The sequence below is a fragment of the Morone saxatilis genome, unplaced genomic scaffold (genome assembly GCF_004916995.1).
Source record: "Morone saxatilis isolate NCDOM2014 unplaced genomic scaffold, NCSU_SB_2.0 Contig20, whole genome shotgun sequence".
NCBI classification, from domain to species: Eukaryota; Metazoa; Chordata; class Actinopteri; family Moronidae; genus Morone; species Morone saxatilis.
Window position 1 is genome coordinate 20173357 of NW_023339763.1, and position 15256 is coordinate 20188612.

The window sequence follows — 15256 nt, forward strand, 5'->3', positions numbered from 1 at the left end:
TATTCTCAGGGTTTAGTGAACTTTTGCCCTACTTCTAAGGATAGATGTTTGTTCTATAAAATTGTATAAAATTGCAAACTTAAAGGCTGAAATCTCTAATCAAAGCAGACACCCTTTCACAGTCTGACATAATGAGGGAGCAATAGTATAATTTAACTATCTTTTATTTCATTTCACCCTCTGGACCCCTTTTGAGAAGCCCTGGTGGTCCACAGACTCTACTTTGAGAACCACTAAGCTGAATATCCTGAAATAACCCCTGCCAACTGAAGATATGAATTTTGTATTTTTTATAATTCTGGCACTGGTGTGAGGTGTAGTAATACATAGTGCACTGAGTAAATGTCAGTGATTTAAGGGAATAATGTATTATAGACAGAAAAGATAACCTGATATGTGAAAGGAAATGAGAATAAATGAAGTTGTCAGCTGATGTTCCCAAATTATTTAAACAGATTAATTCATTCACAAAGTGTCTGACATATCCTTCCTGAACTTTTGCTCTGCCAAAGTAAATGATCTTGAGGTTGATAAATAATTACAAGTGTACATTACAAGTATGTTATATCTTTATCAGAATTTAAGCATAGATCAAACAGAGTCCCTCTGATTTTTGGGTGTACTGGAATACATTCTTTTTGCAGCTGGTGAGTTTTATTGGAATGTGATTATGCATCATTAAAAGTCTCCGAACTGAGTGGTGAGTCTTTTAATCATTCCACATGCTCCCCTCTGACTTGTAGTCTCCTGCGTATTGTGGTGGAACTCAGTTCAGCTTCCACCAAGTCTTTTCTTCATGGTCACATGGGGTGTATATTGTCCCGAGGGGCGGGCTGTAAAGAGTGGTCCAGGGCAGCAGCAGGGTCGCCCTGTGTGACGGCGAGGGTGGCCTGCTCCGGCAGTAGGCTGGGGTCTGTCAGGATGGCCGTGGTGGTACTCAGGAGACGGAGTGAACTCAGAACCACTGAGAGAAGTGACAAAGAGATTGCAGTTGATGTGAAACTCCAATGGGAAACGTATGGATAAGACCAATGCTGACAGACTATGGATAGCTGCTGTAAAAATGGGGGTTTAGCTATGCATCGAGGAACCAGTTGTACTGGACTTACTGGGTCTCAGCGAGGGAAGGGAACAGTGTTGGTCCAGCCAGGACAGAGTGGATCGACACAGGTCCTCCACACTGGCAGTGGAGACCATTCCATTATAGGACTCAAACAGCGGCTCGATGATGATACTGAACTGACACAGAGTTGAGGAAACAAGTTTGGCTCATTCAAACACTAGAGTTCATCAATTGTCTTCAGCTGTCAACGTTACTGAATTGATATTAAGCATTGCATTGTGTCTCAAATGATGTGTCTATAGCTAAGTGTTTTATTGTACTGGTGTTATTCTATAGCTTCCTTGTTGTCAACAAATCCCAAAAAAGAACAAAACCATGTAAGTCTGTCTTTTAATACTTTCTGACCTACCTTGTTTGCAGCACTGAACCAAATCTGTTGGTTCCTACCACGGACATTAAACATTACAAACAGATCATATATAGTTTCATTTTTCAAAAAAGCTTAGTAATTTCCTTTAACAGCTGGGCACTGAAGTGTTTAGCAAATGTTACTCAAACAGGATTAAATCATCAGTGTTGGAGACTATTTTCAGCAGTGGATTAATACACATTGGGCGTGCTACTGATTATTTACAGCAACAAGACGGTGCATGTGATCCACTCAAAATAAATTACACTGTGCATGTCTATTGTAATAAAGGAACATGTCTTCAGAGCGGCTCACTGATGTGTTGTTTGAAACAATTGAGCTCTACGGCACAGAGGAATAAGATATATCAGGTTTTGCCTTTACAGACTTGTTAGTAGAATCAGTTCACTGATGGTTTTGGTCTTTTCATGGGATTTGTTGATTTGTTTGATCATCAGACTTATTCTTATTAAATTATTTTTTTGGCCTTTTATTGCCTTTATTCGATAGAGACAGCTGAAGATAGACAGGAAAGGTGGGTAGAGAGGGGAGGGACACGCAGCAACGGGCCGCAGGTCAGATTGCCGCTGCAGCAACTCCGTACATGGGTCGCCAGCTCTACCGACTGAGCTAACCGGGCACCCGATCATCAGACTTTTTCTTTAATGGTTATTTCATATATAACATTGAAAGTGAGTGGCTCACTCTTTTGGAAGCAGTGATAACCTAGTGGTTGACAAAAACTAAATGCGTCATTGTTGAATAGAACTGTCTATGAAGAGACTAGAAAATGAGCAGTCAAACACAAGGTACATATTGCTATCATGGCTCTATGTAAGTGGAAAAGTTCCTCTCTAAGAACTGTGTGTTTTTAATTTGGAATATCAGCAGTCAGATAAACGCACAGCCCCTTAAGGAACCATAGAAAATACCTTAATATTCATGGAAAGAAAACAGCCTGAAGGTGTTTTTGTGCAACACACTAAGATGATAAAATCGTAATCTAATCTTCTTATCTTGCCTGCAAGATAAGGGCAGCAGTAACGGATCTGGTGATCACTAAGGAAAGAGTTATGGATTAATATCACACTATTTTTTATGCAACTGGCATTTGCAACATACAGGCATTTATTTTAGCTGCCTGATTACACTGAGATGAATAATGTGCTTTGTATGAATTAAAACTGTTATTATACTTAAATCTGTACAAAGACCAGGTTTTGGTCACTTACCATGTGCATTGTACCAAAATAAAAGCTCTATTTCATGGGATATTTTTAAACACTTTAAAAACACTAACTCTGCATCCTTTCAGAGTTGCATAATTATTTGTGCAACTAGTTCATTTGGATTCAAAGAAAAAGGTTGAACAAAACAAAATTTGATAAGTCTGAAGGAGCTAGTTGATGCTGCAGCCAACAACTGCACAGTACAGAAACATACAGGACACACAGGAACAGATGGGTACACTTTGTACTTAATGCAGGATTATTATAATATATACGTTTTTTAAGGCGTGTTTGTGGCAGTGTGATGTTTTAATCAACCAGGTTTAAATTCATAAGGATACGATCCAGAACTTCCAGTTTTGCAGTGTCTGCGCCTGAACGTACTCTCTGAACTTCTGCCTCATGTGGTCGAAGCGCTGCCGTGTGATTGGCACGCCAGTGGCTGGTAGCTGCTGCTGGCACACACTGCAGAAAGAGACGTACTGAGTCAACAAAGCAGTGCAGGGCATCTTCATATCAGCAGTACCAATGAGGAATAATAAAGGTCTAGTGTTTAACATTTGAAGGATCGATTGGCAGAAATTAAATATATAACATATGGTTTCATTATTGTATAATCACCTGAAGATAGGAATGGTTATGTTTTTGTTACCTTAGAATTAGCTGTTTATTATCTGTTATCTACAGACATGCTCATATGTACATTGAAATAGGTTATGCTTGCTGTAATCATTCCTACTGTTCCTACTGGCCATTAAAGGGTAACACTGGTCCTTTTAATGGCCTTTTTAGTGGATTTAGTAGCATCTAGCGTTGCATCTAGTTACAAATTGCAACCTACTGAGTACCCCTTCCACCACAAAAAACATGAAAGGCCCTATCTAGAGCCAGTGTTTGGTTTGTCCCTTCTGGGCTACTGTAGAAACATGGTGGTTCAACATGGCATTCTCCATAGGACAAGACCCACTCCCTCTGTAGATAAAAGAGGCTAATTCTAAGGTAACAAAAACAGAGATTCATTTTCAGGTGATTATACACTAATTAATACAGACATACTTATGAATATTATGTTACATTTCTGCCAATAGATCCTCCAACATCATATACACTGTTCCTTTAAGAGATCCCTCCCTTCCAATGGAGGTGGGTGGGGGACAAAATCCACAATCCCAAAAATGTGAACCTATCCTTTATATTAAATCCCAATATCACCCTGATATAATATTAAACGAAAATATCCCTTAAATCCTATTGGACATGCATACACACACACAGAAGTCAAGCTTAGCTTAAGGTCTCACTTGATGGCAGAGTTCAGGAGCTGGATCTCCTCTCGGAGTCTCTGAGCCTCCTCGTGCAGCTGAGCTCTCTCCTGCTGCATCTTACTGATGTACTCGGCAGTCTTCTGCAGCGTGGTGGCTTTGCTGATCTGTGCCAACAGCCAGAGGAATGTCAGCAATACACCACAATTATTCTCAAATATTCAATATTACTGTGGTAACATTCATAAATGAGATGTTTCCCTAGCTGCATTTGCATCTTATAAAGTTTTGCAGTGAAACTGTGCATCAACTCAACTCTCCGCCCCCACCTTTCAGCACATCTATCTCTAATGCAGCTGCATATCTTTTCACAGTACCTTTATGCTCGGCTGAGAGCTGAGTGTTGTCACAAGATTATGTAAAGTGTCAAAACCCAGTTTGATGTTGAAACGCCTCTTCTGCTCTGCAGAGATGTGAGTTATCCTCCTGGTCTCTGTTTGCTGCAGATAACACAGCATAGAAACATTTACTTCACACCACACAGCCAGATTCACATACTGGGTGAATCAGTTTCTATATTTGTGTTTAGAATCAACAAGGACTTTATTCTATTCATATTTCAAAAAATATTCAATGCCTTGCTGTAGTATGTGAAAACGTATATACATGTAAATTAAATGAGATAGTCTGTCCTACCTTACTTGATTCTATCTTTCCTTGTCCCGAGAAGCCTGAGTGTGAGGACTCAGGGTTGGAGGCTTTATCTAAAGGGTTTGGTGGTGATGTTTGGCCTGGATGTCCTGAAAAATTTACTAACAGGAAGACAGAAAACAAACATATTTTCCTTATATTTGTAGGGAAAGCAGATGACCTTTACATGCACAAATCATCACCATGTACATTAGCCATATACAGTATAAAATGACTGTGGATGCTGAAAGAGTTGGATTTTAGTTACATTTATTTTTTGTTTTACAGCATATTCCTTGACAATGAACATGTTATCATTCAACAATCAAAAGAAGATGTGACTGCATTTGGAAAAAGTCAGATGTCGTTTTACTGCACCTGTTAAGCTGTTCCTCTCCGTGCCATACAGCTGGACAGGAGATAGCTTCTCAGTCTTGGGAATGAGGAGGGTTGTCCCTGTGTGTGTGGAGCCGTGGGTGAGCAGGGCGGACACTGCAGAGCCTTTGGAGGTGCTGGCGTGGGGTCCACTGTGACCCAGGGTGGCACTCTGGCTGTGCAGAGGTGTCAGCACTGGGATCCCTGCGGGCCAACCAGCTGCGTGCTGCAGCTGCGATGAAGCTCCTCCAACATGCGAGCTGCTGCTTGACTGCTAAACAACACACAGTCTCTACTTAATAGTGCCTTTTTAAAACAGAAGTAAGTAAAGTAAGTTTCACCAAACACTTAAATAGATGTAGGAAACTCTGGGACAACTGTTCTTGAACAGATGCTGCATTTTGATTTTGACCCAACTTCCCTTTAGGTACGTTGAACAAAGTATAAACAAACTTTCAAATTTCAAGCTTTTAATCTTTTATCAATTTTGGTAATGTTTTAGATTACAGCCAACAAATTAGAGTCACTGCGCCCAGCAAAGAAATTGTTTACAGCAGTAAAACCCCATGTTTTTATATTTTCAAGTACATATTTTCCAGTGCTAGGCTATGCTAACTAGTTGTAGCTTTATTTTAGCATACATTCATATCGGACTTCTCAAGTCTAAGCAATGCAAAAAGGAATCTCTGGAAATGAGCCTTATTTTTTTGTCTAAAAAGAAGCATGTTGGGCATGTTTTGCATTAGAAAAATAATTTTGTTTGAAGAAAATATATCTAACTTTGTCCCAATAAACTATAACAGCTAATATTGAGTTCCAGCAATGATTTGCATAATATTCCAGCAGAGGAAGATGATTATTTTCCTTATTTTAAGAGTAAGAGTAAGGTTCCTTCATTTAAGACAAAGTCGCTTATTTTTATCATACTGTTTGAAGAAATTGTGTCTTATTGTAAGATATTTCTGGTGCTCATTATTCATTTTAGATTAAGTTACAAATTCAAAAATTCAATATAGTGATCAAAATACTTTTATTATTTTTTATTTGAAGAAAGTTTATCTAAAATAACTGAGTTAGTCCATTACAGTCTTTCAGTGGCTAGATTTTTATGATAGTTTTAAGAATTCTAGCCAAGCAAAACTGGCTTACCCCATTGGCAGATTTCTTTGCTCAATACAAGAAAATGTGATTATATTTAACAATATTTGGATTGTTTCTAGACGAGCTGTTTTTGCAGTATGGCAAGAAAACAAATCAGCACATTTTTAAAGATGCCCAACTCTTTCTTTAAGTGTTTTGCGGTTGAGAGGCTCGTGTTGACTCAGTTATCAACACAAATGAACTTGGCTCTTGTGATACTAAAGGACAGGCTCACCGAGGAGCTGGGAGATGATGACCCCTGACCTTTGGCTGTCACTAGAGTAGTATCAAATCCTAGCGATGGCTTCCCTGAAAGCACAAAAAGCAATAGTTAGTTCATTTCTTCTGACAGGAACATGATCCCACTCATTTTTTTCAGTAGTTAAACTGAAAATTTAGCTAAAGGACAGAACTAACTCACGTTCACGGGCACCAGAGGAGAGCAGCTTAGCCAGGCAGCTAGTGGGTGTGGGTGAAGTGGATGGGGTGCCGGACAGAGCAACAGGGGGACCGGCTGTCCTAACTCCTCCTGTCTTTTGCTTGTGCTTCCCTCTGACCCCTATAACAGCCACCTGCTCCGGGACTGAGAAGCAGTGGGCTGCAGTGACAGAGGGCAGCGCTGCGTGGACCGGGTCAGACACGGCAGCCGGGTAGCCGAGTGAGTGGCAGGGAGTCTGGGAGTATGTGTCCCCTGCATGAGGGTAGCCATGAGCCTGGTGCACGGAGCCTTGGGTCCCCATGGTGGAGGCGGTGTGAGTGATGACAGTGGGGGTCACGCTGGTCGTTGTATAGTAACCAAACTTGTGACATGGCAGTGGGTAAAAAAAAGGAACACTTGAAGAGGCCGGCTGCTCGATGCTGGTGGTATATGCTATAGAAACAGGCGGCTCAGGGTATGACTGATGTCCATATGGCATGGTGCCTGATATGATGCTAGATGTGTGGTATTCACCGCATCCCTGGTCCGGTCTGCTCTGGTCTTGCCGGTGGCTGGATGAGGAGGGCTGAGGCAAATTGTCAGATGACAGATTTGGCTGGAAAAAGAAAGATTGAGTCTATTTTACTGATTAAACAACCGTGCTATTAGTTGATCATGAAATATTTCTGCAGCGATACATATCCCAAGCAGGGGGGAGCTGTTTACAGCAGCAGTACCTGAGCCAGCTGGGTGTCGATAAGTAGCTGAGGAGCTGTTACCACGGGGGAGGGAACCGGAGCAAACTCTGTGCTGGATGTGCTCTCAAAATAGCCACAGTCAGCAAAACCAGTCTGCTCTGTGGGCTGGCCCCGGTAGTTCATAAAGATATCTGAGGAAACCATACACATATCAGTTATAATGAAACTTTGAGCAGTTGGAACAGTTGGAACCATAGAAATTGGTTGGTTGAGTTTTAGTCAACAAGATTATACTTCAAAACCCCTCCAAGTGTCATATTCCATCATTCCCTGCAACATTAATTGCTTTGTAATCAAGCCTTGGCAACACAACATAAACAGTATATGCATATGTACCTAAGTCTACACATAGTACTTGAATAGACTTTTTTCACAGCAGCCATATTGACATGAAATAGAGGGCTAAAGACAGGTGTTACCAAGGAAACTTCTTTTCCATTCAGGTCAAACAGAGTCAGGGTGCTGCTATTGTGCATGTCGGCTCACTGGAAAGGCTCTGCTGCACTAAATGGAATGGAACCTTAATTAGTATCCTTGGAAACACCGCTGTTTACTCTACTAGTTAGTTTCAAAATGCTCTGAAAAAGGTCTATATAATCCTTCTTTCTTTCCTCTATTTAATGAGTTGAAATTGCCTCTGAGATAAAAACGAAAAGACAATTTTTCTAAAAGCTGGCAAAGAAGGCAATAAATGCAACTTTCTGATAATAAATACAATACAGGCCAAGAAAACTGTCATTGTACTTAACCCAGAATATATCTACATTATTTGTTTACTCGGGTATAACAAGCCCTAATGAGACACAATAGTATCTGACCACTGACTTCAGTTCAAGTTTATACTTTCACTACAAGCATTAGATGTGAATATTAGATCCAAAGGCTAAACATTTTGTGGTATTAAACTTAATCTAGGGTTAGCTTTTGAAGGATGAAAAAAGGTCAGTCTGTGGTTTGACATTACAGTCACTGGCTTAATTTCAGAGAGCCAAACAACAAAACAGAAAACAAGATCACAGAGCCAAAAAATCAAACAACAAGTCACCGTCCAAAATGAAGCTCTCTGTATGAGGTGGTCGTTCACGGTATTTGCTTCGTATCTGCCAGGTCACATATTTTTGGAGCCACGCTGGCAACAGACTGCAAGCTGCCATCTGTCTAAAACAGTTTCTTCACATCTGACATTACCAAATTCAAACCAAGGTTTGACCAGTTGAGGAGACGAATATTAAATCAGTCTTCATGCCTCAGGCATAGAAACGTTGATTTCTGCTCTCCTTAACACATATTTTGGTATTTGGAATCCAGCATGATACAAGCTCTGTAAACACAAGGCAGAAAGTGTGGCACAATCTGAAAATACATACCGGTATATCTGTGTTTTCATCTTAGTGAGGAGAAACTACAGGCATAACATGCTGCCTCAGACAGGTCATCTGTATTTCCATTTCACAGAGGCACAGAGGAAGACTCTGCATAAATTATACTCATGGCAGTGTCGCTCCGACAGACACTCACTAGCTCGCTGGACCTTGTGACCAAGAGAGAGGCAGACAGCTGATCCCTCAGGACTCTGCCAGTGCTGTGAGAACAAACAGCTACACACACACACAAACCCACACACATATTACAGCAATGGGCAGCAGGTTGCCTCTGGGTTACAAAGGCTGACTTGTAGAAACAGGGCTGCTGGATTGCCTCACTGAAAGTAACAGAAAGGCCAAAACATACACAGCCATTGTGCCCCTGAGCAAAGAACTAAACTCCAACCTGCTTCCTCCCTCCTGCCTGAAGCTCCTCACCTCTCTGTGTCTACCTGTGGGCTAACTGTCCACTCTGAAGAGGAAAGTAGCCCTGGGCATAAAACTTTCCCTGCCTCTCACACTCTAAGGGATGCATCATTATCAAGGATTCAAATATAAAACGACTCAGAGGTCAGTGATTACAGAATGAATTCACAATGAATATGCACCAAAACATATTCAATTTTGGTCAGGTTTTCATTAAATGTATACTGTTGCTCTATCATGAATTTATTCCACTTGAAAGTTAGACTGTCATGTTATCACCTTTTAAAGGTTCTGTTCTTTGTGAGGAAGGAAATGCACTCAACACTCTACAGGGTCTTTTTAAAGTCCAGGTGAAATTAAAAATGTAATTTTAACACTTTGAGAATGTATCCTCAGTTATATTCTACCCCTATTTAACAATTTACAAAAACTCAATTTCTTAGTATTTTCATATCAAAATTCATATCATGTTGTCTTCCTGTCAAAAACAAATATGAACTTTGCTTTCATGAACTAACCAATAATAACATGACCTTCATCTTTCAGAGAGAGGATTTGTTTAGTTAGCAAGCTGGCAATGGCATGGCTCGACACTGGAGCAGAGTGTTTCCAGGGGCTGGGCCTTACCGATTACTCTACAAAAACACAACTTTATCAGTGATTTGGGTAAAACTGCATGATATTTTATGCAGAAAATATTGTCTGGGGTTCCCTCTGATGTCGTCGGGCCGCTCTGCCTCAACTCCTCTAACTGCTAATGTAGCTGCTGTTAGCGTGCAACTGAGGCCCAGCAGCCTCCCAGTGAACATGTCTTTCTGCCGTTTAGCAGGTAGTGTAAGTGGCTTTTGGTGAAAACAGTTGCCTGCTGTGGGTGAAAACTTTACTGATGAAAGCAGCATAAAAAAGACACTAAAACGCTTCAGAGAGCTGGGGGAAACTGAGGAGTCGGGTGATAACTCTGTGGGTTCATCACTACGAGAAACACCCTTTCATATTACACCTATTCATTTGTTATGATGAAAATATTGATTTAATCAATAACCATAATACCTTGCAGGAACATGTATCAACAAACAAAGTCAGGCTTCAAAATGAGATCAGAACTATCTTCTTCAGGACTTTAAACAGAGGTAATCAAGACCTTGTTTTTGGAGAGGGAAATTCCACCATCTCCCAGCCCATCCCTTTATTTTCCCATGTCGTAAGGGATTCCAGAGTTGTGGTTAAATACATCCTCTTCCACTTCCCCATTCTCCCGACTCAACCCTGCCTTTGACCCCCCTTTAACCTCTGAGGACCAAAAAATACTGCAGACACTGCACATAAACAAAGGAGTCACTTGAGAACGGATATTTGACGCAAAACAATAAACACATTGAAAATGCATTGTTAAAACATCTGCATTAAGTAATTTAATCTTAAATTCGGATTTAAAGACCTAATACAGGAGTACATTACTTCATTTTGACATTTTTGCAGTGTGTCTGAGTGCGAAAATGTAAATCAGTGTACTGTATAAGTGCCTAGAATTGTAGCTTGTCAGAAATATATAGACATTCTCAGGCTGAATTTGACATGACTTTAAAACTTTGATACATCAGTTCAGAATCAGTTCAGACTTTTTCCATCAGCTATGAAATATATTTTTTGCACCAGCTCAAGCACACATGTACCACACTGTCATTGAATAATTAACTATGCTGGACAAAAACAAACAGTTGAAACTGGATGGATACTGCGATAAAGCAAAAGTTGGATATTGATCTGCTGCCACTCTATGACAACACATGAAGATCCCACTGGCAAACAAACTGACACACAGACAGACAGATGGGTGGATGGGTAGAGAGTACCTGGTATATCCATGAAATCTTCCAGATTGGGCTGCAGTGGAGTCAGGCCTGGCTGGATTATATCAGCATTGCTCGTGTATGCTGAGAAGGAAGAGAAGAAGTGTGTGAGTGCATCTGTCACCGTGTCTGTCTTGTGTGTGTGTTTTTTAAAGGTTTTCTTTCATTATAGGGAATTTCCTTATTTCTAGAGTGAGTTTCTTTGGTTGACTTTCTAACCCATGTGATCATCGACCGCACCTAGTGACAAAAGTGTGGCAGTGGCACAAAGCATTAGAGGCACTGAAAAATAAGCTTTCTATAACTTTAAAATAATACTTCAACATTTTAGGAAATGCACTTATTGGCTGTCTTGTTGAGAGTTAGATGAGAAGATCAATACCACTCTCATATCTGTCATTCAGTACAAGGCTACAGCCTGCAGCCAGTTAGCTTAGCATAAAGTCTGGAAAGGGAAACAGTTAGGCTGGCTCTGTCTAAAGGGAAAAAATCCACCTACCGGCACCTCTTAAGATCACTAACTAACAGCATATATATATTTGTTTAATCTGTGCAAAAACAGAAGTGTAAATGTATGTTTTCCCAGAAGTCACTGCAGCTAGCCAAGAAACAGTCCTGCATATAACGCCCTGTAAAACTACAAATAGTCATTTCTACACTTTGTACATATTCAACAAATGACACAAACATGACAAAAACATGTTACTTAGAGGTTGAAATTACACATCACCCTGCTAATTAGAATTTTGTTTAATTCTAAAATTTGTTGTCACTCACTACGTAACAGTAATTCAGTATAGTCAGATCAGTTCGAACATTCAGTGTAAAAATTTGTTCGCAGATGTACTGAAAACCTCTACTGATGATAAGTGAGCTTTAGAGGCATTGATTGTAGCCTTATACTGAATTGACAGACATGGAAGTTTTGTATCTACTCTTCTAGCGCAAGAGGAAAAAAGCAAAAAAGCAATTAAGCATATTTCCTAGAAAGTCAAATCTTTCCTTTAAATAATCATGTCGTATGTGTCCATGTCAAACCAGTGAGGAGAGCACAGACAAAATATTTCAAACTTTGTTAAAAAATGTTCATGTAATCAATCCCATCACTCAACGTAAGACACTGATTGAGAAAATATGTTTTCAGGCTTTTCAAAACATTAAATATGACAGATTTCCTGTCTGGATTTTCACATCTCACTATATTGCATTATATATTATATCCTCCTGTTAATGGCAGACATGGCCTAAAGCTAGGCTGATAAGTTTTGACAGTAATTTGATAAAAAATGAAAATAAAGTAGACCCAGGAATTCATTTTCAGCCAAATGATGCATCCCAATGATAAATGCACAATTTTAATCTCATCATGCAGCTCACAGGCCACTAGTTGTACATCCTTACTTTTAAACACTTTCAATCATATGATGCTACATTTGACACTGACTTGAAACCAGTGCAAAGCCACAGTTGAAAGTTACTGATAATTCAGAGTGCTGACTACTCACTGTCGTGTCGGTCACTGGCCCAGGGACATGGCTTTTGTGTCATGGTGAACAAGGTGTCGGAGATGTCGGACAGAAGGCAGTCCAGGTCAAACATGTGGGCTTCCACCGGCGCTGCCTCAGGCTCCTGGTACATCTGATTGGACCATTTCTCCAGTTTGGCTTGGCAGATCTGACCCTGGAGCACATCAGCCAAAGTTTAATAACGCTGCAAATCAACCTCTAGTGACATACCAACTAAATTCCTGATCTGTCCATTAGAGGGCTCCCTACAAGTAGCACCTAAAAGTGATGCATTGATGACATTTGGTTCTCCTCACTTGTATATGTCCAGCATTGGGTGTTGTATGGGAAGTGTGAAAAGATAATGACTCCCACAAAAAACTGAGAAATGCATGTAAACACCAAAAAGCTATATAATATGATTGGATGCTCCTTGTTCAATACCTATTTAGTTATGTGCAAAATTAGTAGATCCAGTTACCCTTAAAGATATGACAATGCCACATCACTAAAACACAATTTACATCCACAAAAACAAAAAAACAAATGCCTATACCAGTTGCATCTCCTCCACTATCACATCTAGTTTCTACAAAACCAGCCAGCCAGAGACATTTAATTCCAAGTTTCCATTATCCTCTTAAAAAAATCCAGTGAAAAACTTACAGAAAACGAAGCTCCAGTCTGGTCTTTTCCCTCCGTTTGAGATGCTTTGCTTTACTCTGATCTTCTTGTCTTTACCTCCACTTGTAAGTCTGAGGCCACATTTATAGGGAAGCCCAGATTGAGCCGGAAACTGTTTTGATTACGTCTAAGCACACGACATTCCCTCTTATAATTTATTCATTTACCTCTCGATTTGTTTTCTTTGAGGGAGAATGTAATTGTCCAAGTAGAAATGAGGTAAGATTGTTGTGTTCATATGCATGCATGTGTGTGTATGTGTGTGTGTGTGTCTGTGTGTGTCTGTGTGTACAGTGCATGATGAAAAAGCAGTTTTGACATATTGTTAAAAAACACAAGCCCCTTACAGGTTATCATTATGTTGGCTTTGTTCATTTCTTTATTTTGATGTCTCACCATTTCAATAAGAGCAGCAGCCTTTTGTCCCTGACCTAATTCTGGCAGTCACATTCACGTGCAAATGGGTAAACAGGCAGACCCGAGGCCCCTACCAACACAGACTGTGGCTGCGTCAGTCTCAGAGAAGAAAAAAATATATACATGCATATGAGCACCTTAAAATTTCTCACTTCCATGGGCTTTATTTACATAGTTTGGGGGGTTTCCTGCACTTTGGTGGTGTATTACAATAAATGTATCTTAATGTGAAATGAGAGTAAATAACAAATAAATTACGCTAGAATTGTATAAATAGAGATTATATTTTAATTATATAGGCAGAAATTAGATGAGGATTCGAATGCAAAATACCTCTTCTTTTTGTCTAAACTCAGGCTATTTCTAGCACAGTGGTTCCCAACCTTTTTCCTTAAGGGACCCTTTTTTATCATTGAGTGACAACCCCTGACTAAGTGACATATTTTATGAATATTTCAGGAAGTTTGTGTAAAACGAGGGATTAGGATGAATTTTGAGCAGATCATTTAGAGATAGGTTTTTCTGATGTTTTTAGGAACTTTTTGTAGAATTCTCTGTCTGTTTTTTTTTAATTTAACAATCATACATATTAGGCTACCTTTTTTCACAAATTCTGCTCTGCAAATGAGCTCTTTGGTTATTTGAACTTTTCTAATGCAGGACAAGACTGTTTATCAGAGAGTGAAGGCTCTGTGAATATAGCTGTGTTCAGGTCTTCAAAGTTTATATCTTAAATAATAATCTAAATTTCAAAAATAACAATTTAATTTTCTTCACAGAAATGAACAAAATGCTGAGATATAGGCCTGCTGTGTATATATATATTTTTTTTTAATTTTTTAATTTTTATTTTTTTTAAATCAAGAAGGCATCACCACCCTCTACTGGGGATCCCGACATTCAGGTTGGGGGCCAGTGTTCTAGGACATACTTAAATCAATACTCTACAGCTAAACTAGTGACTTCATTTGTGTTCTTTGGCAGCTAAATCCTAACATCAGCATGCTAATATGCCCACAGTGCTAACATGCTGATGTTTAGCAGATAACATTTACCAGGTTTGGCATCTTAGTTTAGTGTGTTAGCATGCTAACATTGGCTAATTAAAACCAAACACCAAACACTAAAAATCGAATGTTATTATATGTTATTATCTTTATGAAAATACAGACTTATTATAGATTGTACTGCCACTTCCCTGCTATTGCCCTTTATTTATGACTTGATTTTGTAACTTGGCAAGACTTGGTTTTACTCTCAAACTGATTTTTAATTTTAATACGAGGACTGACAGTATAGTCTGTAATTTGAGTCTGTGACAGATTTGCACGAACGAGGCCTGGTGAAAGTAGATAAAGCTAACGCAGATCAGAGTGTTAAAGATTTTATGAGTATGGGGCTGATACTAAAAATTATATAGCCTAGATTGGGGCATTGAGAGCTGGAAACTGCTGTAGAGTATATGACATAGACACTAACATTACAAAAACAACCCCTGGGTTTTACTGAGCTGTTTTTCCCAGCCACTGCACGTAATCTGTTTAGTGAAAGGCGAGATAACGCTTTGGGATCACGGAGCATAAAAACCTGGTTTAGAGATCTTTGACCTGTCAACTAAATGCTGATACGTGCCCTTTGAAGTGCCGCACAATACACAAAGAGTTTG

At 39.6% G+C, this 15256-nt stretch overlaps 1 protein-coding gene across 3 annotated transcripts in view; it reads right to left on the bottom strand.

Moving 5' to 3' along the window:
- Positions 1-348: 348 nt before the first annotated feature.
- Positions 349-15256, bottom strand: part of LOC118331564 (carbohydrate-responsive element-binding protein) — a 20038-nt gene continuing 5130 nt past the window's right edge. Inside the window, exons 6-17 of one of the 3 annotated variants that reach the window (XM_035666599.1) lie at positions 12490-12664; positions 10988-11068; positions 7324-7475; positions 6590-7202; positions 6404-6477; positions 5032-5299; positions 4660-4775; positions 4341-4463; positions 4003-4130; positions 3043-3166; positions 1110-1239; positions 349-964 (exon numbers count right to left, since the gene is read on the bottom strand). In XM_035666599.1, coding sequence (XP_035522492.1) covers positions 801-964; positions 1110-1239; positions 3043-3166; positions 4003-4130; positions 4341-4463; positions 4660-4775; positions 5032-5299; positions 6404-6477; positions 6590-7202; positions 7324-7475; positions 10988-11068; positions 12490-12664 — 2148 coding nt within the window. In that variant the 3' untranslated portion in view covers positions 349-800. Of the gene's footprint in view, positions 965-1109; positions 1240-3042; positions 3167-4002; positions 4131-4340; positions 4464-4659; positions 4776-5031; positions 5303-6403; positions 6478-6589; positions 7203-7323; positions 7476-10987; positions 11069-12489; positions 12665-15256 lie in introns of all 3 variants that reach the window. The other 2 variants (XM_035666598.1, XR_004796888.1) reach the window with 2 other exon arrangements.